The 25947-nt window shown below is 40.5% G+C and overlaps 1 protein-coding gene across 1 annotated transcript; it reads right to left on the bottom strand.

Moving 5' to 3' along the window:
• Window positions 1–15202: 15202 nt before the first annotated feature.
• COX7A2L (cytochrome c oxidase subunit 7A2 like) lies at window positions 15203–24217 on the bottom strand. Its single transcript, XM_085054951.1, has 3 exons — window positions 24070–24217; window positions 17421–17558; window positions 15203–16529 (listed from the first exon to the last, which is right to left on the bottom strand). The coding sequence occupies exons 1-3, from the start codon at window positions 24139–24141 to the stop codon at window positions 16386–16388; spliced, it is 354 nt and encodes a 117-aa protein (XP_084911077.1). The 5' UTR covers window positions 24142–24217; the 3' UTR covers window positions 15203–16385.
• Between the last annotated feature and the right edge of the window lie 1730 nt (window positions 24218–25947).

Raw genomic sequence — 25947 nt, forward strand, 5'->3', positions numbered from 1 at the left:
TCACCCAAGGGTGCAGAACAGCCCTTCTTCTGAAGGATGTGGAATAAGTGTTGGGTGGGATCTGTGGAGGTGGAGAGGAGTGACTCTTGTCTTCTGATGAGCTCCTCTTGGATTGGTGAAAGCTGTGAATTTCATGATGCAGCAGAAGCCACAGGCTTGCAGAACCTCCTTCATTCCCCAGACATGCTGGTGTTTGTACTTGACCCAACAAGCAGGACAGAAACACACAGCTCTGTGAGCTTCTGTCTCTCCCTAGAAGTAACCTTGAGCAAACATCTAGATGCAAGAAATTGCTATTCCTAATTGGCACGTTCTGATAGATGGAAAAATGCCTCTCTGCATTAGTGGAAGTTTTTCCTGTTTGTATGCAGAGGTTATTTTTTATAGCTAATTTTTATGTGACAAATAACTCACGTGTTATTCTTCGTGCATTAATGAGGTTTAAAACTAGTTATCAGTGTTGTTCCACTGGCTTAGAACCATTCAAGAGAAATGACCAGCCTGTAGTCTGTTGAGACTGTGAAAACAAGTTTTGAGTTCCTCTCTAAACCTAGAAGAAAGACAGGGAAAGGAGGGATTTTTTTGTTCCTGACTTATTTCTTTCCTTTAAGCAGAGACCATAGCATGTGTGCACACACCATTCAAATGGAGCAGTTAAGGTAACTCATCATTAAAAACAAAGAAAGGGTAACAGCACTATCTCCTCCCCTGCAATTGATTATATACCATATTGTAGCAGTTGAACATTCACCTGGAAGAGGATAAAGAACAAACCAGAGGGTGAGGACATGATGCACCACGTGGCAGTGAGGGCACTCACCCGGGAGAAGGAAGATCTCTGTCTTGGCACCTGATATGTACTCTGTGCAAAGTGAAAGCGCATCAAGAAATTGAAAACAAGCCACTGAATAATCTCTGACAGGTATTTCAAGCATTTCTCAGCAACAGGAGAGAACAGGGTGAGGTTGCAGGCAGGGAAAATTTGAACCTGAATTGCTGTGTTGTGAATTTAGCCCTTGAACAATATATGGGCATGTACTCCTATTAACGACTTCATGCATGTAGAAAAAGAAAGACTTAGTGTTAAGGCATAAGAATGAGCCAAGGAAAAAAGTAAGTCTGGAATTAGTGTCACAGAAAACTTAACATTGGAAGGGACCTCTGGATGTCACACAGTGGCTCCCTTCAATGTTAGATAAGGCTGGTCTGTCTAAGTGTCCCTTCTGGTATAATGAGACTTCTAATCTCCTCTCATTTCCAACAAAAAAAAATAAAATAAAAAAAAATCCTAGAATTCTCATTACATTGGTCTAGTTCAATAAAGCATCATATGCCAGTCACAAATGGGGCACTAAGGTAAGGTGTTGCAAGCTATGTCAAGGAGTAATAAAGAATTATGGATCTAATCTAGGAAGTGAAGAAGCTTGTGTTGCATAATAAAGCAACAGAGGAAGATTAACAGAGGGGGCAGAATCAAAAGAAAACATCAAATAAAACAGAAAATCTTGGCTGCTTAATGGTTTTACCAAGTGACTTAGCAACTGCTAGCATGGAACAGGAAGCACAGAACAGCTTTGCAAGTCTTTCACTCTTTTTTTTCTTTTGATTAATGATCAGGAGATTATGGTATTAGAAAGGGAAAGATTAGGATATCCACAGATTGCTCCTGACATGGTTAGTGTGAACATAAAAGCTATAATAGATTACATAGTTCAGAGTACAAGAGCTGGAAATTTTAGTATGACAACTGGAAGAAGCATTTTAATGCATATTAAATAATGGTATTTCACTGGAAGTGTAAACAAGTGTTCAATTTGAAGTCCATGAAGATTGAAGGAAACTATTTAAAATTGTCAGCTAGAGGAAACCTGAGTGTTATAGTGCCTGTTCTCAGTGTTAATTAGCTTTCAGAAAGAAAACTTGTACTGTCATCAAGGGGTTTTAATGCCTCTGGTATGAATGATACATGGACAAAGAGTGTTTTCCTACTTGCTAAAATCATCTTCTGGGAAGAGGAGATTAAATTATCACAACCTGAAAGGGTTCGGTTTGATTTCCTTTCCTGATCTGCAGGTGGCCACACACTGCAGTCCACAGGGAGCTGGGCAAGGAGCACAGCAGGGCCCCACCTTCTGTTTCATGAGGTGACTTTGTGCAGGTGATAAGGCTCTGCTGGACAATAGACTTGGATTCAAAGGTCAAATCTTAAACAGAGTAGGAGGGAGAGAAAAATATTTGGCAAGGTGAAGCCGCAGGCTGGTGTTGACTGGGAGATTCACTGGGGTAGCTGTGCAGCTCATGCTGCCTTTCATCACAGTGTTTGGATGTTTTTGCACCCTTGCTGTTTCTGTAGGAAGGGTAATATGGAGATGCCATGAGGGAAAGATGTGTCCAAAGCCAATGGAGCTGCTGGACCTGGCTGTATCCATGTGCCTCTGCTCACAAAGGACTCTGGGGCAGAAACATAAGAAGGGAGGGTCTGCAAGGGGAGTCACAAACTGCTCACCAAGGGGGTGTGCAAGGTGTCTTAAAAAAAAGCCCTGTGGACTAAGTAAGAGGAAACCAGGTTGGCTGCAGATCCAGATTCTGTTGTTCTTGGATATGAATGTTTCTTACACTCTGGGGTTGAGTTTCTTTACATTTCAGAAGTTACATGCATTCATCACATAGTCAAGAGATTTACTACACAGGGTTCTTGTCTCTTTTCATATTTCAAATCATATTTCATCCTGCAATATTTTTGCACTTTGGAGGGGTTTTGTCATTTCAGTATTTTCCAGTGAGAAGAAGATGTGTTTTCTTCTTTTGTCTTTAGTTCTTGTCTCAAATATCTGGTGCTCATATTTCTTAAATGCAAAATTTGTCATGTTCCAGCTAGAAAAATACGAAAAAAAATGTAATTAAGAACCAAAATTCAACGGTAAATGTTTGTGCAATCCTCTCTGTAGATGTTCTTACGTAGTGGTACATACTTTTGTGAACATGACTAAGCTTTACAAACAAGTGTGAACATAAATGTGCCTATTTTACTGCTGCTGTAGACTAAACGTGCAGGGGTTGAGTTGTACAGCTGAAGTGGTTTTTGTCAATAGCCAACATCAATCCAGTGCTGTGAAGCTGGAATAATAACAACAATAAAGAAGAAAATTAATGAGCAGTAATGTAATGAGATGAGGGAGGATTTAGAACATGTTGGTACCTGGCCTGATTACAGATGGAAAGAGGGCTGTTCAATTTGTAGGTAAATTTAGAATAATGATTCTTAGAGTGTAGACTACAGTGGAAGAATAGCTGCTAATTGGGAAGTTGCTGCTGCATGCTGAACAGGAGGTTGACTGGCGAGCTAATTTAGAAACATCCCCAGAAGATTTCTGCTGAAGGCTCAATGACAAAGAGCAAGGGATGTGAGAATGAGGCTGGTATTGAGGGTGAGCCAGAACCTTCTTTTTCAGATGCCTTGCAAACACAGGGATTAGTCTGAAGTGCACTGAGACCACATTGTTACCCTGGTTCTAGGTACTCCCTTGGTCCCAGGGACAACATTCTCCATTTACAGGGGAATTGATAATCCTGTAATTTGTGTTGTGGGATTGACAAGGAACCACATACTCTGAAAGAAAAACATCAGGAGTGTAGAGGAAGACTTCAGAATGTCTCTAAATGCAAACAAATATAATCCATATTGTTTGGGGAGATTGTATTGGCTGGGATCTGGCAAAACTGGGATGTTGCATTCCAGCTCTTTGATCTATGCCAACAAGGGGGAGTTTATGTGAATTTCTGAGCCCAGCCACACACCAGTTTGCCAGCTATTGCTCCCCTCATTACTGGAGCAGGACCATGCACAGGTGGTGGGATGGCAGGGCTGAGACTCGTTGTGCATTCGCTGATCTCTCAGAGCAAAACAGTTCTCAGATGGGGTGAGTTGAGATTCCTCCTCTGCCTGCCTGACCTGAGACTTGAGGCACCCTTATTTACTTTGTGGTTCTGTTCAGAGTTTTGACAAGAAGCTGTGGTGCGTCCTTTTCAAGGCTAATGGACAGAGTATGAATTCCCAATCCATCCACACTGTACCTGACCCAGCAAAGTGTAGAGCACAAATTGGAGGTGTCCCCTTGCCCCATGTGCTAGTGGAGCAGATGGATGCAGTTCCTAACTGTTTTTCCAGCAACTGGAGGATTTTATTCTGCACCACTGCTCTGACTTTTTTTTCAAATGTAGTTAATGAACTTCTAAAAACTTCCTAGTGGGCGTGTGGGTCCAACCTAGTAAATACCAGCCAAGCATGAAGCATTTCTGAGAATAAGGCTGAGACACCACTGCTTTGGGGAAAATGAGGCAACAGTGCTTCACTGAGATGGGAACTCAGAGCCTGGTGGCTAAAACTAAAACTTACACAGTCTGCCTACCTTGCACCTGCAACTGCACAAAGCCAGTTTCAGCACTCAACCTGCTTTAATAGCTTAGACCTTTGTTTTCTCAGGCTTTGTTTCTACCTTAGGGGGAAACTCCCACTATTCCTTTTTACCCTTTCCTCAAAAAAGGCTTTAACATAAATCCAAAACCACTCCAAGGGACTACAGGAAGCTGACCTTTTGTTTGTTTTTTTTTAAAGGCAATGTGCAACGGGCTTTGTGGGTTCTAATCATATACAGAATTAATGTAATGACTTTTAATGAGAGAACATATTATGATTAAAACACCAGCTGGTGAATGAGAGCAATAAAAGTATTAGAAGTTTTTATCTTCTGAGTATTGTAAGTTCACAGCTCACTAATAACCTTGGGTCTTAGAATGCTAATAATAACCCTTGATGTTGCTAGGGAATGGTGCTGCCTGACACATGGTGAATTCTGTGTGGTAGGATATGCCTAAGGCATGATGGCAACTTGTTAAATTTCTTTTATTATTTTATTGATCACAAAAAAGTCTTTGATGACCCACAAATCTGGATGCAGTTTGCAGTGTTTGTTTGTCCTGATCATGTGGCTTATTAAACAGCATTTTACTGCAGCATGACCATTTTCAATATTGGTTGCTGATGACAGTGCTCCAGGTGTAGTAGCATGTAGTGAGTAGGATTTTCCAATGTTCTGACAGTTCTGTGACACTAAATTGCTACACATCTTAATGATCTGTGCACCTCCTTGTACTTTTGCCTCCAAAGATGAAGCTTACCAGCAAGGAATTTATGGAAAAGTTCATTTCTTCCTCCCTTTTTATACTGCTTGGTACCCAGGATTTCCATATTTACCTGGGGCAAATACTAATTTTCAGGTCTGTAGAGTTTTTCTTGCATATATGTAATTGATATTGTTATCAGAAATGCACATTTTCAGTGCAATATAAAATTTCAGATTGACTACAATGCCTCATTAAAAAAAAAAAAAAAAGTAGACCTTGTAATACTGCTGTGCCTGGTGGCAAATACAGCTGAATCAAGGAAAAGGTTTATTGAAACATAGAAGTCAGTCGTGCAATATGTGATTTAATACACTGTCCACCTGTTGGTCCCTTTCTGATAATAATTTAAATGTTTGTCTTATTCATTACAGAAACTTACAGAAAACTGATGCCTTGACAGCGTAGAAAGCTGAGAGATTTGTGCTCTTAGTGTCAGAAAAAGCAGCAGAATGTACCTGCTGTTTGTCGGTTTTGGGGTACTAATTTACCACCTGTAATCTTGACTGTCAGACTGTCAGTAGCTCCAGATTATTTGTACATATTTTTATTTCTGTTTGTTCTTAACACCTTTGGGTGCTCAGAATTTTTTTTTTCTGAAGCCACATGTTCTTTTCAAAGTGGTGGTCAGTCTTGGCACAATCTTAGGCTGCATCAATATTGGGCATTTATCAAATTCAAATGAAGATATTTTGAAGATATGATTATCCTAAGTTTTCTGTATTTTTGGAAGGGAGAAGGACAGGTTATCAACAAACAAAAGAGAAATATGTTTATATGAAACATTGCACCATCCAAATTCAAAAGCTGGGGTTAAACACAGAGGTCAATGAATCAGAAATTATTTTCAAATCATTCCAGCTGGAAGCAGTATAGTCACTTTAATTAATAATTGAGCTTTACGCACCAGACAGAAAACACTGCTTTATGTTGTGTTATTTAACTCTGGAGTGTTCCACATCATCAAAGTTCCACTGAATGGTAGAAATTAAAGTGTTCATCCTTTTCAAGTGTTCATCCCCAGACCTCTTCATCTTGACATGTATGTTCCTAGCATATGTTTATCTGAGAAACACTTGTAAACCAGCAATCCTCTTCACTGAGATGTCTGACTACCCTCATTGCCTTCTGAGAGGAATCAGATTTGCCCAAGGAGAACTCTTAATGTTCTGTGATGGAAGCTCTGCCTTCTGCTCTCCACTCCCAGACCAATATCTCCCTCAGAAATGTAATTAGCCCTCATACAACAGTAAGAAGCAAAACTATTTGGATGATGACTTTGCATAGTAATTTGGACATTCTAGGGAAACATTGCAAGGAAATTCAGTGTCATAATTTATATCATTCCCATTCTTTGGATGTAATTTCCAGTTTTGCTTTCATGAAAAACACTCAGGGTTTCATATCATGTGTACTGGTCTAATTTTATTAAAACCTCTAACAGTTTGCTGTGAAACCTCAATTTTTTTCCTCCATACTTTTTCACATTTCATTATGCTTAATTGGCCTTAACATTAGTCTCTGTCCTCATTTCCCATTTTTTTTCTTTTGTACTCTCTAGTGTGTTCACTCTAGTAATTTAACTCTGTGAAAGGTACATGTGCTTGTTAGAACACAATCAAACCATTTACACTAAGAGCCAGATTAATCTAGTTTTGTTTTCTTAAAAGCCTTCTGTTAAGGCAGTCAGATCCTGTGGAAGCCAAAGGATGCTCAAGCTTGGCTTAAATTCAGTGAATAGTTTCATCTGCACATGCAGGAAGAAACCTATAAGAAATTGTGCATGTGTTTCTGTGCAATCATTTTATCCCAGAAGTTCTAGAGTGGGTTTAGGTTTCCTCCTGTGTTTTGGGGAGAGGTGGGATTTTTATGTTGTTGTTGTTGTTGTTTTGTTTGTTTGTTTGTTTGTTTGTTTTTTGAGGGGATGGGGAAAGATGCGGTGTCATTTTAAAGTTCAGAAACATTATGGTACTTTATTTTTATTTTAAAGTTGATAAATTCTCAAGGTTACATTTCCTGAGATTAGTATGTTTTGTTTCAAAGCAAATGGACTCCTTTAAGATCAACTTGAAATAGAAATGCACCAGAATTTTTCTTACTTCTAGCTGGCCATTGAATTAAAACATCATTATCCTAAATTTACTTTGAGCAGATAAAACACTTGCAGCAGATAAAATGAGAACCACACCTCTTTTTTTTTTTCCCCAATTCCTCTTGTGCAAGTCACAAAAAAGATTTCAAGCCTGTTATTACAGCATTGAAATGAAAATCCCATAGTTAATTTCTAAGAAACTGATATTAATTGAGGATTAATAGAGTAAATCACATTTGATTTGTAACCAAAATGATACAAATAGCTAAGGATACAATGATCTTCAAGGATCTTTCTATTTATAGAAATTATAAAACGACTGGGGGGAACTTTCAATCTGAATTGTACAAGACTAGTTCTTGCTCATTCTGCACTCCTAAGAAATTATAGGTTTTTTCATACCACTCTTGTATTCTTTATTTTTATTCTAACAGGGAAAATCAAGTCTGAAAAATTAAACAAATTAGAACAAGGTGGTAGAACCTGATTCAGGCAAAGCATGTTTGTCCTTGTAGGGAGAGTCAAATCAGTACCTTGGGTCCATAAAGTATGTGTTACTCAGTGAAAAATTCTGTAATTCTTTTTAAATTCAAGAAACAAAAAATCCCCCAAACCTTCCAGGCATTGTAGGAGTGTCTGGTAAGTGGTAGACTGTGAGTCTGCTATATGTAAACAGTGTTTTTACTAAATGCTCTGGTCTCACCACAGGGAAGATGGGGGAGATCTAAACCCCAGCCATATCACCCATCTTGCAGCCTCTAGGTTTTATTATCTCTGCAGATGATCTCACCAGGCTGGTATACAACACAGCTTTATGTGGAATATCTCAGATGGTAAAGGATAATTTTAGTGTAATTGCTCTAGGTTGGTCTATATTCTGCATTCCTGTCAAGTTTCCTGTCCTAAAAGAGCATCACAATGGGTCACATAAACTGGCACAAAATCACAGTTAGCCTTCATTGGCATCTTGCATGAGTTCTGTGTCTGAGCTGCAGAGATGTGCTCTATTACAAGTTTCATAGGAAAGAAATTGCTCTTTGCTACTTGATCTTTCTGACAGGGAGACGTGAAATATGGAAGGAATTTTGAGGGGGAAAAGTCTCTACGTATTTCCTGTCAAAATCTGTAAAAATGGACAGAAACTCTACTAGGCATCTTGTTTTCATGGTTTGGTGTTTATTTCTTTTTTTCTGCTGCTCTTCACCCAAATTTTGAAAGTTTGTGTAAGAGATCATCCTAACAGAAACAAAGAACTTTGACTTTGGTCTGGATTTTGCCAGTAAGAGTTAAACTTGGGCAGATTGCTTTGCAACCTACAAGTTCTGCTGATAAAATGGTAAAGAGTATGGAAAGACAATCTAAAAATGAAACAAGTCTTGTTCTGATTCAGCCCCAGGAGACAGGATCCTGTCTGGCTTGTGGCACCTTGGCAGGGCTCTTCTAGTTCTGGCCTAACACTCTGTGCCCTAGCAAAGCCAACTCTAAAAATGATAGTTGATAGGATCCTTGCAAAGTTTTCGCACAAAAATGCATGAAGAGAAAAACACTTGTTTGAGACCTTTCACAAGCTCAGCTGGAGACCATCGTGTTTGCAGCATTTGCAGCTCAGCCATGCACCTCCTCACAGTGTAAAACTGAAACCATTATTTAAAGAGAAAAGGAGTAGCAAGGCATCCCTAGTGCATTTTTGCCTAATGTATGTTAAAATATGATGTTTGAGAGGGCTTTAATAGTTAAACTCCAAGTTGTTTAGAGTGACTTTCAACATGCTGGATAAAAATGTGAGGTCTTTAAGCTTTTTCCTTTGTCTTATTAAGACTTATTTTTTGGGTTTCACATAACATTAATTTCTTCAAGACAGTGGTGCAAACCTGTTTCATACAGGTACTAGATTCCACTTAAGTATTTATTGCTATTCCTGGAAATATCGTTTTCCTGAAATGCAACTGAAAGCCAGAATTATCCTTGCAGGCACTGTGTATGCATACCTGTGTGTCAGTTCTGAGAAACAAAGCACATAATTCCTCATTCATACACTGAGTTCTGCAACTTTAAGGCTCAGTTATCAGGATTAGAACTTCTCATACAAGATAAGATACCATAGCTGTCCAGCAAAAGCTTAGCAGAAATACCTAATAAAAGCAAGGGATGTTAAAAGAGCAGTTTGGGCTTGATTGAGCATTTGAAGACTCTTATGCAGCCAGTTAAAATTTAAAGATAAACACAGATCAGTGATTCCGATGAAATGTATGTATTAGGGGGTCATCTGAGTTTACAGCATGCAAAAACTAAAGGGCACATACAACTGTTCACACAAGAGATTGTCATCTAGCTGGTGAATGTTCCTGAATTTTATAAACAGGGAATCCATAATTTAGAGCTGAAATAGTCAACACAGTCACACATATGTGTATATATATGGCATAACCATCCGACCCATGGTCACAAGGAGTGTTCCTGGTAGATCTGCTGGCATTCCATGGTGGTTTCTACAGGTGACACCTTCATGTAGTCCTGGTGGCTTTGTTTGAAGAGACAGCAAGTATCACTTTCTCTTTTCTCTCGCCACTCTTAGCTAAGTGCCAGCCATGGGCCTGCCATTGATGAGCCAGAGCATCCATGAACGCCTTCCCTTCCTTGGGCCTGTCAGGCACGTGGGGCACTGCAGTTTAGGAGATAATTGGAGAGCTGTTTGGTTGCATCCACAGAGAAAGGAATGGATGTCTTGGAAACAAGATGGTTATTCTATGGCCACCCAATCTCCCTTGTTCTAGAAGCAAGAAAAATCATGCTATGTATAGGTGCATGATTACTCATTGCTTCCTGCTTCCAGGAACAGGTACTGACATCTCCTGGGGATGAGGAGCAGCAAACCAGGGAGAAGGGATGACTCTAGTTAATACTGTGACAGATTTCTGCTGTTTTCCCTTAGTTTGGTTTATCCAATACAATTTAAATAAAGAACCTGGGATTTGAGTTTTCAATCCAGGAAATCCATATCAGAGTTTTTATTGCAAGCTGTTGGCCAGCAAAAGTAAAAATATGCCACACACTTGATAAATTTCCTGAAGGGCATGTGTCTTTTGGAATTATTCTAGCATTTTAATACTATCATTTTTGGATATTGTATTACATTTTCTACATGTTGCAGTACAGAGAGATCAAATACACAGCTTCTCTGCAAGCAGGCTTGGTAGGCATTATCTGTGAGGTTTTGCATAGCTGGGAATGTGCCCAAGCAAGAACTCACCCATTTGTCTTGCAAGCTGTTCTTTGGTGGCCATTGAAAGCTGTTACAGAGTTTCAGAAAGGGCTCCAGGTGAAACCTGCAAGTCTCTGAGATTGCCAAAAATCATTCTTTTGGCTTGTTTTGAAAGTATGCTTCTCTGAAAAGACAGTGTAAGGATAGAGTGCTTCAAGCTGCTTGGTTTCTCCACATCTCAGTGAACCTTCTGTGCACTCCAACCTACTTGACTGCAGAAAAGGTTTTGCTGCTGATGTTTTGTAAGAGCCTAAAGTCTTGTCTCCTGTTAATTCTGCAGGGTTATGCTGCTGACAATGAGTCTGATTAAGTGTGGGTTTTGTTTTGCATATGAGCAGAATTGCTTAATCAGTTCCAATTAGAAGACTAATAAATTTTCCTTAAGCTTATGTAAGAACAACCTTTAATATGTAGCACTTGTTCTTTATGCTAGAAAGCTGCATTTCATTACTCTTGCTCTCTTTGCTACAAGTTAGGATCAAGTTGGCGGAATTGACATTTACAAGCTCTCCACTCCACCAAACACATTCTCCTTGTTTCCTTCCAGAGTGCTGTTCTTAGTTTAAAGGAAGACAGAATTTGCATTTATTCAGTATTGTGGATTAAACAATGTACAATCTTCTCTTGTGAGTAGGTAAGCAACTAAAGATTACACAGATGATCTTCCTCACATGCAAAAAGAACCATTCAAAAGGATAAGAATGGCTTCCTGTAGTGGGGAGAACATTTGGTTAACCCAGCAGGTCGTACTGAAACTGATATGGATGCTGTCAGCTGCCTCTGTGCCTCAAGTGAAAGCTTTGTAATAGACACACGTTATAATTAATGCCTACGTTTCCAATTTTGAGTGCTCAAAATTAGGGCTCAGTGGTGAAAGAGTATCCAAGGCATTTGAGGTAGCACCACACCATAAATAGATAAAGCACTTATAGCAAAATTAATGTGTGTGTGACTGAATTGTAATGAAGATATGAAAGAGGGAACAAAAATAAATTCGAGGCAACATGCCTTGAAGTGTGAGAATGTTGCAGGGAAGAAGTATTTCCTCTCTTTTTGAAATACAGTCTCGTGCTTGTAAGCAGCAAGTCATTTGATGCCCCTACATTTGCACACCTGTAGAACAGTTCCTTCAGAGACTTCTCACTGAAGTAAGGGTTTCTGTGGGTTGATAGGATCATGCACTTGACAGAGGAGACTTCCAGGGCTTGTTGCAGCTTGCAAAGAAAAAAATACACGTGACAAATGATATGAATATGATATGAATATTTCAGAAGTTCTCTTGAAGCCCTTAGAAATTTCATTTCTTTTGTGGAACAGAGTATTTAAGAAATGCTGTAAAAAAGGAAGTAACTAGAAAATTTTCTTGGTCTTCAGAATAAAAATGTGGGAGTGAGGAAGGGGAAAAAGCGAGAGTGGTATGCAGCTGATGTGAAATGAGAAAAAATACTTCCCCCTCTCTCCCAGCTCCCCAGTTTTGCTGCACTGGATTCACTGGGCAAAATCATTCAGCAAAATTATTTTATCAGGGAGTATCATGTCTCTTTGGAGCCAGAGGATGATAACTGCCTTCTTGTAGCCCAGATCTGGGCTGCCTGCAATAGATTGGGGCATATATGTGTGAGGAAACAGACCCTTAAATTCAACTTTCTTTCTGTATTTTGAGATAATTAATGTACAAAAAAATTGGTTCCTTCTGTCTAGTGCCATATTCAAAAGTAGTCTGGGTACGTGTGAGAAGCATCAGGACATAAGATTTTGTGTCAGTGAGATGCCACACTGATGCTTGGCAGCATATACCCTGTTTCCTGATCCACAGGAATGCTTGCATTCCCTCTCACAGCAAATATGCTTCTATCTCTTAACAACCTGCGTATCACTTGCACTGCAGCTAACTGGAATTGTTTCAAATTAATAAGCTTTTATAAATGAAGATGCAATTAATACCGAATATGCAAAATGCTTACAAGGTTGTTTATTGTGCCTCTTGCTTAAAATTAATGCTTAGAATACTGGCAAGTTCTTCCCACTGTCCATTTTAAAATGGAGATCAAGCTTTTGCTTCTTTGTGAAACTCTTCACTGAGGTGAAGGGCTGGAAAGGGGAAAAATTTAGCATATTATGTCATAAAATACAGATATTTTGCACCTTTTTTAGAACAGTTTAGCATGATTTTACACGCAACTTAGCCAATACATGCCCCTTTTACTCTTCTATCAGGACTTTTCAAATTTTAGGATCTTCAGGGATAACAGTTTGTGAGAGGAGTTGCAAAAACAAACCCCACCTGATCTGTGACTTTTAAAGCCTCTTGGAATGGAGTAAGGAGAATAAAGACAAAATAAATACCATGTGTCCCATATGTGCAAAGAAACAGCTCTTAAACACTCATTTTGGCTTTTTTTAGGTCTGTAAGATTAGATTCTCAATATTCTAGTTTCTCATGTTTTTATTCCTTACAGTGCCTTTAATTTGAAAGCTTTACTTTTACTTTAAGGCAAGATCAAACAGTTAATGCCTTAGTACTGAAATAATTTTAAATGTTAAGACTGTTGAGACTGTATGGTCACGCTGAAATATTGTGGAGGAATCATCTCCTTAACATACTTTAATTTTTAAAGCAGCTGAAAGATGTATGTGCATACTATCAACGTCTTCTCAAATGCATTTATTTTACTACTCCCACACAAAAGGTAGGGGAGGAGATCTTATTTAAAAACCATTACAAAGACATAACTATTGAATCCAGGTTGCCAGATAAACCATTTAAGAAGGAAAACCAGTGTCTCTCAACAATAAGATAATGCCATGGGGGATGGCTGATTATTCATGAGATAATTTTGTTCCAGTGTATTCTAAATCTCAGCTGCTTTCTCTTCCAAACTTGGCACCTTGGGGTATGAGAGCTTATTATAATTTATTCTCTAATATACATTCAAACCAAAACACTACAGTATAAGCTATCACTTTTAAAATGCCTTTTTTTTTCCCCTAATCCTCCATATGTTAGTAGGTTGCATAGTTTCTAAGACAAAACTGAGAGGGTCTTTAAAAAAAAGAACATAACACCATAATGAAGTTGTAGTTCCCATCAGACTTACTTCTGGGGATGACAACTCAAAATATTGAAGTAGCCTTGATGCTGCAATTCACCCCTGATTCTCCTTACTTAAGACTTCATTTAACAATCAGGCTAGGGTCAGACTACTCCTTTTGAGATAAGGGTGTTCTTGAAGGCTTAAGATGATGATTAGATTGCTGTATCACAACTAACAATTCCAAACACTTGAACCCTCTTGAATCCTCACAGAAATCTGGCATCAGTATTTTAAAAAATATATATATTTAACAAAGAGTTTTTTTCTCTAGGAAGTAAAAGGATTTACCATATTGCAATTTCTTCATGATGATCTCAAAATTACTTGAGACAAGAGGCAAGATGTTGCTGCCACAGACTAATGTGGTTACAGCTTGCAAACTTCCCTGTTTTTCAGAGCACTTTGCCAAGGGCACATAGAAATGCAGTCTCCTCTTTCTCTCACACCTGAAGCTTTATTCAATGGCCAACAAGCCTCTTTGTTCTCTAACCACTAACTGAACCAGGGGTGTGAGTCTCACAAGCTGTAGCAAAACTCTCAAACTGCTTCAACTGGGTCAGCTTTTGTGAGAAGGGCAAAGCAAAAAGAGTTTTTCAAAATCCAAACACTGGGGGGGTGGGAGGGCGGCAGGAGAGGTGCAATTGATTATGTAGTCTCTGTTTATTTGCAAAATCTGATGGATGTTTTTTTCCCCTTTGGCACATGTGTTCTTAGCTGCTGATAAAGAGCTGGAAAAAGGGAGACACAGGGCAATTCTGATATCCATGGCTTTAGCCATGACCTCTAACTACAAGACATGAACCCAATCTCCTAGCTGAGCTCTTTTAAGCAAGCTGGGCTGGAGTGTTAAGTCTGTCATTTCTTCCACAAGTACTTGAAGGGTATTCCCAGTGGCTGATGATCTGTGGGATAACAGCTTGGTTATTTTATCCACATCTGCTTTAGCAACAAGCAGAAAGTTGTTACCCTCTGGATGAGCACTAAAAATAGTTGTTTTAAAACAAAAAACCCACCACCACAAAACCAAAAAAAAGAAAAACCCAAACCCACCCCTCCAATAAAACCACAACCAAACCAGAAAACTAAGAGCATGGAAATACTCTGAGCAAAGCTCATCTTCATTAAAATCTACCTGTCAAGTTTATGTACAAAATATCCTTTATTAGAAAATTCTTGTAGGCAGTGCTTAATAGATAGTATGTAGAGAAGACAGACAACAACGTACTGTGCTGTTTTTTCTTTTTTTTTTTTTTTTTTTTGGTAGTATTTAACAGCCCACAGCACAAGATTTAGTGCCATGGGAGCATGGGCTACTGAGCAGAAAATATTTTATCAATAGAGGCAACACAGCTGTCTATTCCTGTAAAATGTAATTATTCTCTGGTATTCTTTGACTCTTGCTGTCCTTACAAAATTATTTTTCAGTGACTTAAATGTCTCCCATCCTGTAATACCAACATTGAAACCTGAGATCACGATACAAGCAGCTATTTTCTTTCCTATGATGCAGTAATAAAGCTTTAATGTAACTGGAAAAAAAATGGTTTTAGTAAAAGATTGAAAAAAAGGCAGTTTTAGTTTATCAACTATTTTTCTTATTTACTTTGAAGGTTGTTTCTGTACAGTTCTGGGAGAGATGGGTATTTACAGAGGCCAGCAAATCATTGTTCAGGGGCAGAGGAGGAGCTGTTAAATTAGAGGATGCTTTTTGTGAAGACTTGTATGAAACTTGCAGTTCAAGGCTGTTATTACAAGGGAGAGGGTTTTATTGGATTACCTCTCTTCCATTCACAGAGGAAAGGAAATGTGTGTGAATGTGTGTACATAAATAGCTATCTGCAGGCACTGAAAAAAATAAGTAGCTGAGTTATGAGAGTGATCTGTTTCACCAAAAATTGTAGTTAAAAACACAGTGCAGTTTGGGAGAGGGTTTTAAGAGATTTAACATCTCAAAAAGATGACAATAAGGTAGCTGAAATAATTTTCTGATTTGACATCTAGAAGTTGAACTCAGAAGTGTACCAATACGTTTATTTCACAACCAGGTGTGCCGAAGTGCTCTGAAACTTTTGAGACTTGCCTATTTTAGTATTCATGTAGTCATCTTTATTGGGCAATAATACCATTTGACAAAGGAAAGTCCAAAAACTGGTGTAACTGATGCTACAATAATGGTGCACTCTGCTGCACAGTGATGCTAAAGTTAGGTAATAAATTCACTTTAATTGCTCCAAGGAGACAAGCCCTTTGTCCTACTACCAGACGTGGTATATTATTTAATCATATACCAGCATTTGGAAAAGTTCCACTGCCGGTTGCTTACATAAAATGAGCTGTATATGACAGACACGGGTTCCCAGTATGCTATAATAATTAAATTATTTGCTTTTAGTGTTTTGGAAACTAGCAGCATCGTTCCACCAAGGAATGTGGTGCATAGCCCACAAAATATTTGTCCTGTCCTCTCTCTAACATTTTTTAAGTTGGGGGAGGGAAGGAAGGAAGGAAAAGCTTAACTTTCTCCAACTGTTCATACACTCCTGCAAGACAAGAAAAGCTACAACCATATGTTAAATCATGTATTTCTCTGTTTATACTGTTTTTTAGAATATGTAAGGCAACCGATTTAAAAACGTTTTCTCCAAGAAATCTGATCTGAACCCTATGTGATCACAGGGAATAAATTCCAGTGCAAAGAGGTACATGCAGGAGGTCTTTCAGAGAAGTGCTGTGAGTCCCATGAGGCGTGGTTCATTTATTTTGGGTTTCTTGGCTGTGAGGCGATGTACAGTGCTACCAGACAGTAGATAGTCCCTCCTATTGTCAGAGCCATCGTGGTCCGATAGAGCATCCTATCTGGAACTCCTAGCTTCAGGTGTACTGGCAGCCCATCTGATCTCTGTGGGAAGAGTTCAAGGAGAAAACAAACCAAAAAAGAAATTAACACCCATACCAAGGTCATTAAGGAACGAGTTAAGGTAAATTGGGCAAATTACTAGACTTCCAAGAGGGAAACCTCCTGACAAATAGGCTCACTAAAACCAAGTGTATTATGAGGGTTTTATCCAAATGTGAAAAAAGACAAATGTGAAGGCAAGTTAATTTTGTTAGCCAAAGCTGTTAAGTGCAAGCAGAAAGAATATATCCTGAAATATTTCCCAAGAGGACCTGGATGGGAAAAGTGTCACTAACAATAGAAAGTGAAAAAATACATATTAAAAAATTATTCACCAAGTCAGACTGACACATTCCAAATGGAAGTGCCATGTAAGAGAGAAAAGGGAATATTATATAAAGCATGGTCTTGATGCTTAAAAAAAAGCTTAACTAATTTGTTTTAAGAAAAGTCCTACTACATTTAGAAATTGCACAGCTAACAAACTGGCTTTGAAAACTTTACTGTGCTGCTCTTATACTGCACTGTAAACAGCTTCAGTAATATTCAATTATATACTAAACAGTAATGATCTGCTTTGCTCCTCCATATCTGCTTTAAGGCATACACCTAGATTCCCAGAGAGAAAGTGCTTCCAATAGTCAAATAATACAAGAAAAATTTCTGAGGTCAGCAAAAAGACAACATTAGTACTTCCCACTTTCTATATAAGGCATATATATACTTTCTGGTATTCTCTAAATACACAGGTTATACTGTACTTGACAATTTCTTGACTAGACTTTACACAATTTAGATATTGTAGAATGGCAAAAGTAGTTAGCTATGTTAAAATAAGGACAGATATGTCCCAGTCTCCGGTTTTCTTTAAGTTACTCTCAAAGTAGTCATTACCTGAAAAACTTTCTGTAGGTCTGGCACCTTGTTTTGACCCAAGAAAGGATCAGCTGCTGGTAAACCTGAAGGAAGTTTACTTGTCCCAAAAATCGGATCTGGGGATTCAGTGGGAACTGGGGATTCAGGTTTGAGTCCCTGCATAGATAAAGATTAAAATATCAAGGTATATCACACTTGCAAATGTATTAATTGTCACATTAGGTAGGCACACTGCCAGTCATTACAAGGATACATTACAAAGAGTGTTCATCTGGTATGAAGACTTGTGACAGTGAGCTACAAACATACTGTTGGCCCACTGATACCTGAGTGACAGCTCTGGGTCAGAGCTCAGCAAGGAACATAGGAGATTCCTTTTCAATTTCTTCATGGCATAAATTTATAGCTGTTGTTTTTCAGTGGTGGTACTTGGTCCAAATCACAGCTTGTATTTTGCACACAGACTACATAGGACTATGAGCAGTAGGATTAGGATCAAGGATCCCTGACGTTAGGGTCAGAGTGAGGAAAGAACTCTACCTCTGAAATGCTGCAAGCAGTAGTCATAAATAACTGAGCCTTAAATAATTAGGATGTATAATTTGGGGATTCAAAAAAAAAAAAGCATTAAGATCACTTGTGTCATACAGAAGTTGTAAGTGGTGCTCAAGGCCCTTCAGAGACTCTGATACAGTGAACATTTTATGCAGGCATAACTACATCCTATAATTCACATGTTGCCACATCCCAGTGTACTCTCCATGAGCAGCACATCAACATCCTTTTGGTTCGCATGGTTGTACTCCACATTTGCCGTAACTAGAAACTACATAATTCAGTTCTATGATTAAGGGCACAAAGTCACAGCCAACATGAGGTGGCCTCCTTGTCTTTATTACTCTAGTTAGTTTTGATAGTTATGTCTGGACATGTGGCAGTGATGTTTTACATTATGACTCTCAAAACAGCTGCACTTTTTTTTCCTTCCAAGAACTTGCCACAGAAATTAAAAGCATTGTAAAGTTAGTTTAACGCAACAGGTTTTTATTACAAACAGAAGCAGCCCTGGGTCAAGTTAAGACTGCAGTGAAATTCTGGTTTCTGTTCAAAAGACTAGTTGATGCATTTTGTATTGAAGAGAACTGTCTGACAGTATTTGGAGCTAGAAGCAGACTGGCATTCTTTCTTTTGTGCCAGCCATAGACTAGACGTGTGTTTTCCATATGTAAATTCTCTGCTATAACAGGCACCTTCAGCAGAAAAACCAGGTTTCTCAGCTTCCCAAAACAGCCTAAGGAATGGCCCTCAGTGCTCTGTCCTGAGGATGTGGATTCAGTTGCCCACTCTTCTAGTGCCTGGATGAATATTAGAATCCATTTGTGACCTTTCTGGTTATGTTTTGGAAGGCAGCAGCCAAAACTGAATTCTTTGGCACAGGAGCTACTGCCTTCCTACCGAGCAGGCTTGCACAGAAGGCATGTACTGAATTATTTAAGACCAGTGACCACTTCTGGCTACACTGCTATGAAGGAAGCACCTAGGGAACTATTATTAGCCAGGGGAAGTTACTGACTATATATTCAAAGCTAAGTACCAGCTACATCAAAGTCCTTGAAGAAAGCAACCCTGTTCAAGTATTTTGTCTATAGGAACTTTAAGTACTTTATTATATTTCTCTTTTAAGAGTTAGTGATTTGACAGAGCTACAGAACAGATGTCTATAACAAATGTGCAGGTGACTTTTTCTCCAAAGCTTTTCTTGCCTTCTTGATTGTTAGTACAGCAGCAAATGTGAAAATGAACATTTTTCCTCTGTCTCAGTTTCCAATTCTGAATCTCCCTTTTGCCTTCCTGAGAGCCCAATGTTTTCAGGAGCAGTGCCATCTAATAACTTCAACAGTAAGTAAATCACTGCAATTCCTGCTTGTTGTGTTCATATCTACTTCATTTCATGAGCTATCTGTACTGCATAAATACTGAGTATTGGCATAGGCTGCAAACTAATTCCAACGGTTTAATGACAAAGATTCTTCTTTCATAATTTCTAAACTCAAGGATAGGAGGCAACCCCTACCATTTGTGATTAGCACTAAAACTCCTGCCTCTTCAGGAGACTGTCTGGATGCAATACACACTCCAGGGATTACTGCTGGAATAGCTAAATCAATCATGTCAATAACTGTAGGTTATTGCAAACGTTTTCAGCCTTTGGAAATACATTCCTGTTCAGATAGTCGTAAGATCCCCTTCTGTAGGAGCCACAGCAGATTCAGACCTGATTCAAGTGACAAACTTCATTGTGAAATCAAATGAAACCAGTTCAGAAAACTCATGTAATCATCAGTGTACTGGTGTAAATTATTTCCAGAGCAGCATGGAATACCTTAATGAACATCCCATTGCAATTTAAATAAAAAACATTGATGTGGTTAACTGGCTTCAGGAAAGAGTACAACAAAACACATGCTGCAGAAGGGACACAGTTCAGTTTGCTTAACCCAGACACTGCAGTTAATTAGGGTTCTTCTCCACAATGTAAAATTTCATTTGAATTCCATCCATGAATTGTGAATCTTGTAGCCAACTCCAAATGAACTCAGTTAAATTAGTGCAAATGCCTGGCTGTTCCAGCTTGGTACTTGAAAATGGCAAGTGCTTTATCTCACACCCAGCTTACTAAGCTTAGTGTGGCTGAGGAGAAATCCACAGTGTACTGCAATGACTGAATTTCACTGCAGATCATTTTTAAGTAAGAACTGACATACTTTAAATGACCCTTGGTCAATGAATTCAACATTACTAAACCCTCAGATTTATTTAATGACATCAGTGTCTCACTACACTCAGGACAGTACTGAGGAATTAATGCCGCTGCACATTTGACCTATGCTTCATTAAAAAAAAAAAGTCATACATTGATAATTCCTCTTCTGATAATAAGGTGTTAATATTTTATTTCTCATCACTATAACATGGGTTTTTTTCCATTTCTTGGACAAAGTACAGCACATGTAGCTATGAAGGAGAGTCAACAACAGCTGAGTTCATCAGCATGCTACAGCAATGACTTTTTCAAATGCTGAAATCCTCAATGAAAGGTCAAGACATGTAGCTAATGCAAAAGAGCAAACAGAATTCACTGCCTACCCTTCTGCAGAGTGTGTTTGTTTTCCTGTCAGAGATCTGAAGATTTTAGGACCCAATGCATCTGTTGGTTGGCCATCAGGCTCAAAGTTAAAACAAACTTACGCCTTGCTAGTATGAATTTGCAAGTTAGATTTACATTTTCCTGTCAGCAAAAACAGTTACGGATTTGGAGCATAATTTAATGGAGATAGCATCACTCAAGTTTTTAAATGGTAGGGGAATTGCTTAAACAGATCAGAGAATGCGAAAAGAGAGAAAGCTGAGTTAAGGGCCAAAATGAAAAGAGGAATAGGCAATTACCCCCAGAATAAATATTTCAGAACATGCATTGAAATATCTCTTATAAACCTACTGAACCTAGACACTTCTAAACTAAGTAACAGGTCCTTCATAGTAGAACACACCTCACTGTAAGAGGTTAAATCTATTTGTTATCACTAACACAAGGCTTTTAGGTAAAATCACTTGAGGCTCTGTACTGGGATTACACGCTTCAGTAACAGTGATTTTGTGTATGTATTATGTATCCTCTATGGCATAAAAGGATACATATTATAGATTTTCAATAAACTAAGCAATTCATATTGGCTAAAATCAAGAGATCTCTGGCTCATGAGAGCTTTAAATTGCTACAAGCAAAATAAGTTGTATCAAGTGAAGGTACTGTAGTGCAAGTAAATTTCTACTAGGATCGTGTTCAGTAGAACTAGGGAAAAGTTCACACACTTGTCCTCATCTGACACCACTTGAAACTGATCCCACTGCTTGTACTTTATAAACCTAAGCTGACTCTTTAAATTAACATTTTTATTGAATTTGTAATGGTTACAGCAGTCATTATCCTCTTAAATATGAGTAGTTTTTAAACTATTTCACTCCTCAACTAGCTAGGGAAGCTTCCATTTATTCAAACAAGATAAATTGCTCAGACTACTTTATACAACTTTTTTAAATGCAGAATTAAATCTTCTAAGAATGCTTAGTCTGAGATAGAAATAACAATACAGATTTCAAACTTGAGACTTTTGGTTTTTGTTAGTATAAGCTGTTAGTTATGTTACTGTCAGCAAAAGAATTTCTGAAATACATTTGGACTGATATTTTGTAAGTCCACAATAAGCTTACACCTGAAGCAAAACAGTACTCCATTGGGAAGCGCCAGAATGTAACAGCATGGAATAGAGGGAATACTGAATATTTTACCAAGGAGAATTTGAATTGCAGGATGTCTTCACTTCTCCAGAAACATCAAAATAAACAGAAACACAAAAAGCAAACCACTTCACAAACTGCTGAAGTTGCTCCAGCTGATATTCCCATAGCAGGGGGCAACAACTGGACACAGCACCTAAATATGATCCAGCCAATCTTGAGCAGATGGATAGTGTTGCTTTCCTTAATCTTCGGCTCTGCACTAGGTGCTATAGCCCAGAATGCTGCTGGCATCCTTGGCAATGCTCCTGGCAATGCCTGCAGGGGCTGAACCACATTGCTGCTGCCACCAGCCCCTCACTCGCCACGCTGTAACCGTGCCAGGGATCTTCCTTTCTACATGCACTATTTTGCCTTTTTTCCATGATGGAAGTTCACAGCGTTCCTGCCAGATCATTCCCACACCCTTGACAGGTCCCTCTGAATGGCAACTCTACTTTTTGGGGCCACTCCCTTGATGTCTTCTGTAAACTTTACAAGAGTGCATTCTATTTCCTGCTCCAGGGAACTGATAAAGTTCTGCAGTAACCTGCAGCATTCCACTTGTTAGGAGCATCCTGGCAGAGTATGACCCATTAACCACTGCTCTCACTCTGATCATTAAGTTCTCTTAAAACAAAAAGTTCGGTAGTTGTTCTGGGCCCCTTGAAAAAATCTGACATTTTACAGCTGCTTAATGCCTGCAGAACTTGACTGGATTTTCCAAGTAAAACTCACAGTCAAGGATATCCAGGAAAGCAGAACTGTAATGTAGGTTGCTAACAGAATCAACAGGCTAAGAATGAAATAGAGTTGTGTATCAAAACAATAGACATTAGTCCACAAGAACGTAGTGATTTTAAATAATTTCAGTTGCTTTTTATTTATAAGTTTATTGGGGAAAAGACCAACCACAACTTTGATTTAATTTGTGTATATGCACGTGTATCTATTTTTTTTTTTAAGACTTGTGTTGCTTAATCAGATGTTTGCTCTCTGGAGACAGTTCTTTGAAAATAATTCTTACAACTCTTAACGTCCAGGTTATGGTTTTTTGTTGGTTTTTGGTTTTTTTAAGCTGCAAGAATTTAATTTTTTCAAACTTTACTCAGAATATTGAACATGGTGTAACAACCACATTGCATTTGTCTCGTGATAAAATCATGTTACAAGTCTTCCTAATATTGCTTAGGAATCTATGCTGATGCACAGAAAAGCAAACAATTTCTGTGATGTATTTTCACCAATATGCAACTCTCTATGTCTTGAAATGACTGATGTACTTGGGAGCCCTTCTCCCCTGACTCAGATCTGCTTTGCTCCTAAGAATTATCCATGTATTTTCACTATGCAGTGTGAAAAGTGTAAGTTTATTTAATGACATCTTTAGCTTCTATACACTTTTTACTAAGTTGGCATCATACAGAGGACAGGTGAGTTTTCATTTTGCTTTAAACAAACTTTTACAGATTTGTGTCCTCTCTCCCTGGTAAGGGTTTTAATGCTTTCAATAATTTTTTTCTGCATGCATGGACACAAGAGAGGGGGCTACCTACACTGTTGTTCGTGTTTGCCTGCTGCAATTTACAGCACCATGTCCAGTTCTGGGCCCCTCACCTCAAGAAATACATTGAGATACTGGAGTAGGTACAGAGAAGGGCAACGGAGCTGAAGGGTCTGGAGCACAGGGCTGCTGAGGAGGCTGAGGGAGCTGGGGCTGTTTAGCCTGGAGAAAAGGATGCTCAAGGGTGACCCAGTCACTCTACAGCTCCCTGAAAGGAGAGCGCAGCCAGGCGGGGCTCAGTCTGCTCTCCCAAGCAACGAAAGACAGGGTAAGAGGAAATGGCCTCAAGCTGTGCCAGTGGAGGTTTAGGTTGGACATCAGGAGGAATTACTTTACGGAAAGGGAGATCAGACACTGGAATGGGCTGCGCAGGGAGGTGGTGGAGTCACTGTCCCTGGAGGTGTTTGAGGAGAGTGGATGTGGCACTCGGTGCCATGGTCTGTTGACATGGAGGCGTTCGGTCACAGGCTGGACGCGATCATCTCCGGACTCTTCTCCAGTCTGATTCTGCGATTTAATGATTTAAAAACCCCGCCAGGCAGTGGCTCAGCTCTGGGGCTGTGCTCTATGCTGACAGCGCGTTCATTTGTTGCTATAACCCGCAGAGCCTCCCAAAGCTGCCTGCAGGGCTGCACGGCAGAGCGCGGCGCCGCTCCGCCCAAGGTCACGCGAGGGGCCGGACACGCTCGGTGCCCGTGGGGCCGATCCCTCCCGGCTCCCCCGGCGCCCGCGGTGCCGCAGCGCCTGCCCGGCTGCGGCTGTTACCTGCGGAGTGTAGGCGGCGGTCGCCGTGGCCCCGACGAGGCGCTGCGCGAAGCCGCTGAACTTGTAGTACATGGCGGGCCGGGACGGGCACCGGCAGCGACGGCGCGGCCGAAAGGACCCGCCCCGAGCTCAGCCCGCTATTTGCGGCGCCTGAACGTTCAAGGGCCCCACCGGCTCGCGGACGTCTCGCACGGACGCCTGTGCGGGAAGACGCAGAAAGAACGAGACGAAAACAAAAAAAGCCCGAAAAAGTACAGTAGCCTATACTAAAGAACTGGGAGCGCGTCTCTTCCAAGCACGCCTGCCTCTCGCGAGAAAAGTGGGGTCGGCGGCAATTTTCCGTCAGGCAAAAATGGTGATCACCCCAAGCGGCCGGGTAGCGGCGGGAAGGGCCGTGGGGGTGGCATCCGAGCCCGGCGCGGGCGGGGCGCAGGGGGCGTGGTCCGCATCAGCCAATCGGCGCTGGCGGAGGGCGCGGCTCCGCCCCCGCGGGTGCCTGGGGCGCGGGGCTGTGGCGCCCAGGCGGGCCGGGCGGCGGTGCGCCTCAGGGCGCTCGGGGCTGGCGGAGCGGCGCTGCTGCGGCGGGACACGCCTCTCTGCTGGGCCGTGCGGAACGGGGACACTGTCCGCAACCTGGGGCTCGGTACCCGCTGTGCAATAACGTGATCACAGAGTTGGTTAGGCTGGAAAAGACCGCCGGGAGCACCGCGTCCAACCTGTGCCCGAACACCACCGTGTAACTGGACCAGAGCACCGAGTGCCACGTCCAGCCTTTCCTTAAACGCTTCCAAGGACAGTGTCTCCACCAGCTCCCTGGGCAGCCCGTTCCAATGCCCAGTCACTCTTTCGGTGAAGAAATTCGGACCAAACCTCCCCTGGCCCAGCTTGAGGTCCTTTCCTGTCGTCCTGCCTCCGGTTGCCTCGGAGGAACAGCCGACCCTGACCTGGCTACAGCCTCCGGTCAGGGAGCTGTCGGCAGATAAGGTCACCCCTGAGCCTCCCTTTTCTCCAGGCTGAACACCCCCAGCTCCCTCAGCTGCTCTCATAGGAGTTGTGCCCCAGACCTTTCCCTAGCTCCATTGCTCTTCTCTGGACACAGCCCAGCACCTCAGCATCCTTGCTGAACTGAGGGGCCCAGAGCTGGACACAGGACAGGAGATGTGGCCTCACTAATGCTGAGTACAGGGAAGAATCACTTCCCTGGTCCTGCTGGTCACACTGTTGCTGATACAGGCACACTCGAGAGAGACACTGAATGTTTATTTCAGGGCTGTTTATTTCACCGAGCAATCCTGGGTGCTCGGTGGTGTTCCACAAATCAAGCGCACCAACTACCAAAACTTATTACTTTGCATGTATTTTAGCAAACAAAGGCATTAATGTTAATTGGCTAGAAGTTACCATATTCTCTTATTAATTACTATTCTATCTTCTATTTGTCTTTTTTTTTCTTGCTTCCTATACTAATTAGTCTGCATGCTTTGGTCTGTGTGTTTCTTGAGTTGGTGGGTTGTGAGTAGGTGGTTGCGATCACCCCATGCCAGAATTACCTTTTACCCAGTCGGAGCTGATTCAGCACAGTTGCCAAGTTGTCTTCCTTATCTTGGGAGTTTCATCAGATGTCCTTGCAGGACATCTGTAAATTCTTCATTCTTTGTGCCCCTATCATTGGTACATCCTTCTTCCAAAGCTTTGTTACCCTCCTGCTAGGTCTGAGCCCACCAAATCATGCCAAGCCCTAAACCTTAATCAGATTTAACAGGGCAATTCTACCAACAAGTAATTTGTCTTCCTAACTCCTGGGCACCACTTAGAGCTTCTTTGTCAGCTGCTGTCTGTTTCATGGATTAATTCTCCTTTATTGCTGGTTAGACTGAA

The sequence above is a fragment of the Lichenostomus cassidix genome, chromosome 3 (genome assembly GCF_008360975.1).
Source record: "Lichenostomus cassidix isolate B80296 chromosome 3, HeHo_3.0, whole genome shotgun sequence".
Classification (NCBI taxonomy): domain Eukaryota; kingdom Metazoa; phylum Chordata; class Aves; order Passeriformes; family Meliphagidae; genus Lichenostomus; species Lichenostomus cassidix.